The 2,964-nt window shown below is 74.2% G+C and overlaps 2 protein-coding genes across 2 annotated transcripts in view; both read right to left on the reverse strand.

Moving 5' to 3' along the window:
* PIGQ (phosphatidylinositol glycan anchor biosynthesis, class Q) overlaps nt 1-2,539 on the reverse strand; it is a 5,335-nt gene extending 2,796 nt beyond the window's left edge. Inside the window, exons 1-3 of the mRNA XM_012731717.1 lie at nt 1,781-2,539; nt 809-940; nt 563-745 (exon numbers count right to left, since the gene is read on the reverse strand). Coding sequence (XP_012587171.1) covers nt 563-745; nt 809-940; nt 1,781-2,460 — 995 coding nt within the window. The 5' untranslated portion in view covers nt 2,461-2,539. The remainder of the gene's footprint in view (nt 1-562; nt 746-808; nt 941-1,780) is intronic.
* Nucleotides 2,540-2,673: 134 nt separating this feature from the next.
* CAPN15 (calpain 15) overlaps nt 2,674-2,964 on the reverse strand; it is a 19,963-nt gene continuing 19,672 nt past the window's right edge. The window contains exons 8-9 of the mRNA XM_012731718.1: nt 2,812-2,959; nt 2,674-2,716 (exon numbers count right to left, since the gene is read on the reverse strand). Coding sequence (XP_012587172.1) covers nt 2,674-2,716; nt 2,812-2,959 — 191 coding nt within the window. The remainder of the gene's footprint in view (nt 2,717-2,811; nt 2,960-2,964) is intronic.

The raw sequence follows: 2,964 nt of genomic DNA on the forward strand, positions 1-2,964 counted from the left end.
AGTCCCCGCGAAGGGCAGCGCCCCGTCCGGCCCCAGCCGCGGAGGGGCTCCCCACTAGCTTACAGGGAGCCCGGGCCGGGGAGGCTGCAGGTGCCCTGAAGGGCCGGGGCCAGCAGGGCGCCAGGCCCAGCTTGCAGTTTGCTCAGCGGCGCCAGAAGGCGCTGCCGCCCACTCAGCACCGAGCTCCTGAGCCGTCCTGGGGCGCCTGACCAGGTCCCCGGGAAGCCGCGGGACCCTGACCCTGGAGGGCCTGGCTCCCGCAGGGAGGAGGAGGAGCTGCGGAAGCTGAGCTGGGTGGGCACGGGCAGGCAGGCGGGCAACTAGGCCCGCCAGAGGGGGCTGCGCGGGGCCGGCTGGCCCGAGGGAGCTGCCCTGTGCTCTCTGCAGGCCCAGCCCGCCACCCCGCGGTCGCGTGCAGTGGGGGCACCCGCAGGGGCCAGCTGGGCCAGGCGGCCTCCAGACAGCCGGTGGCCTCACGCGGTCGCCGGTGGGCCCGGAGGGCAGACTGGGAACGCGACCTGTGTCGGGAGGGCAGCAACTGCTGCAGGGACCCAGGGGTCACGGCTGCGCCCGAGGTCTGCACCCCACCCCTGGGAGCCGGTGTCCAGCCAGGCCCCTGCTCACATCGGCCGTGGGCACGAGGGCATCGGCCAGCCGCCCCAGGCGGTCCTTCTCGTGCAGCCAGGACAGCAGTGCCAGGCCCAGGGCCACGTCCAGCAGCACCGAGACGAGCGCGTTGGCCTTCCTGTGGGGGGGGATGGTGAGGGCTGGCTGGCGAGGGGGGGGCGGGGGGCGGGGCGGGGCGCACCTCATCCGCTGGGCCGGGTCCTCGGCGCGCCGGGTGCTGAAGACCAGCCTCAGGTGCTCCAGCCGGTGCCCCAGCTGCTCGCAGGTGGACAGCTTGCTCCAGACGAACGACAGTGGCCACACCCGGAACACGCTGCGCGGCACAGGCCTGAGCTGCTGCGGCGCCTCCGGGCCGGCGCCCCGCTCTCCCCACAGCCAGGGCCGGGGGGCTCCCGCGCCTGAGAGCCACGCACCGGCCTGCGAGCGGGAGGCTCCCGGAGAGCGACCACGTAGGGCCCCCCGGACCTGGTGCGCGGCGGGCCTGGGATTCTCCCAGGCAGAGGTGCGGCAGAGGCTTCCGGAGAGGCCGGTGGGGACCGTGAGGGGCCGGGAGCCGGTCCCCGACCCTCCCGCGGAGCTTGCCGGGCGCCCAACTGCTGTCAGCTGGCGCCAAGAAGACAACCGCCCCCCCAGGAAGGTCACGGCACCTGTCATGCCACCAGCCAGGGGCCAGCGCTCGGCCGGCTGAGCAGTGTTGGAGCCGGGAGGGCCCCTGGCCTCTGCATGGCCTTCGAAGGCGATGAAGCCCGCCCAGCCCTTCTCCCCCTGAGAAGCTTGGGGTGGGCCCAAGTCCCTCCCAGGCCTGCCCACACCTGGCGGCCAGGATGCTAGGGGCACAGCGGGCCCCGGGCTGGGGAGCTGCCCGGCCCAGCCTTCCCTCCTGACAGCGCCCCAGGAGGAGACCTCTGGCCAGCCCCAGGCCCAGAGCTGTGGGGGGTGTGGCCAGCAGGCAGCAGTGTCTGGGCGCCCACAGGGGCTGGGGCTGTGAGCCTCAAGGGACAATGACCAAACTGGCCACCACCGCTGGGCAGTCACGGGCCTGCCCTGAGGCTCACCTGGCGCGCTGCCAGGGACCAGCAGTCACCGCCAGAGGGGGAGCGGGAGGGAGGGTGGGGAGCAGGGGCCCTGGGCTCCCCCGCCCGAGGACACCCACCGGCAGGCACTGGCGGCGGACACGAGGGACAGCAGGCCGGTGAGCAGCAGACAGACGGGCCCCGAGGCCCGCCTGGCCAGCTCCGCGAGGATGCTGGCCTCCACGCCCTCGGACTGCCAGTGGCTCAGCCGCACGGGGCCCTCGGTGAAGCGGTCGCAGCGGAAGAGCACCTCGCCGCGGGCCACGGTGTCGAAGACGGTGGCCAGGGCCCCCGCGTGGGCCGAGGCGGCGCCGGCCTGGTGGTCGGGCAGGGCAGCGGGCGGGTGGAGCCGGGTCAGCAGCACCTTGCGCTGGTCGTAGAAGACCAGCATGACCTGGGGGCCGCTGGGGGCAGCGGGGCCCCGCCAGCCGCTGGCCTTGCAGCCCCAGCGCTGGCTGCCCGGCTCCCGGCACAGCTGCAGCCAGGGCTCGTGCGGGAAGATGGTGCCCAGGCCCTCCAGGAAGGGGCCCAGGCTCTCTCCCGGGCCCTGCCGGCGGTGGCACCAGGTGCCCAGCACAGCCACGCCCACCTGGCCGGCCCGCTGCACTTCGGCCAGCAGCTCCTTGAGCTGGACGGGCACCAGCGGGAAGTGCGCCACCGCCAGCACCACCGCACTGCTCTGCGCCGGCACCCAGCGGCCCAGCAGCAGGCCGCTGTCCGCCGAGGCGCAGCACGTGGGGAAGAAGGCCTTGAGCACCATGGCGGACGCGCTGCAAGAGAGGGCAGGGCTCAGGGCGGCGTCAACGGGGGCACCTTCCGGAGCCGAGCCAGGGGTCGCCGCGCTGGCGCGGGCAGGAGCCCCGGCGGCTCCTGGGCTCCGGCGCGTCTGCAGCACGGGCCCCGTAGACGTAGAAGCAGTAGATGTGGAAGGTGAGAAGGGCCATGATGTCCGACAGCAGGGACAGGGCCACCGTCAGGCCCAGGCAGGCAGACAGGCCCACGTGCCACAGGATGCGCTCGATGAAGGGCGACATGAGGCGGATGTAGCCTGGGAGAGGCGCGGCCTGAGCGGGCTGCGGCCGCGGAGGGCCGCCCGCCCCTGGGATCGCACTCACTGATCCACAGGTGGATGTGGTAGAGGAAGAAGCGGCCCAGCACCTGGTCCAGCGCGCGGTTCACCTTGAGCCCGGCCGGGGCGCCCATCAGCCACTGCAGCAGGTGCTGGAGCTCCTCGGCCACGCGCTGCGAGGACGGGCAGGCTGCG

Source organism: Condylura cristata, unplaced genomic scaffold (genome assembly GCF_000260355.1).
Source record: "Condylura cristata isolate star-nosed mole 26May11 unplaced genomic scaffold, ConCri1.0 scaffold00032, whole genome shotgun sequence".
Taxonomy (NCBI): Eukaryota; Metazoa; Chordata; class Mammalia; order Eulipotyphla; family Talpidae; genus Condylura; species Condylura cristata.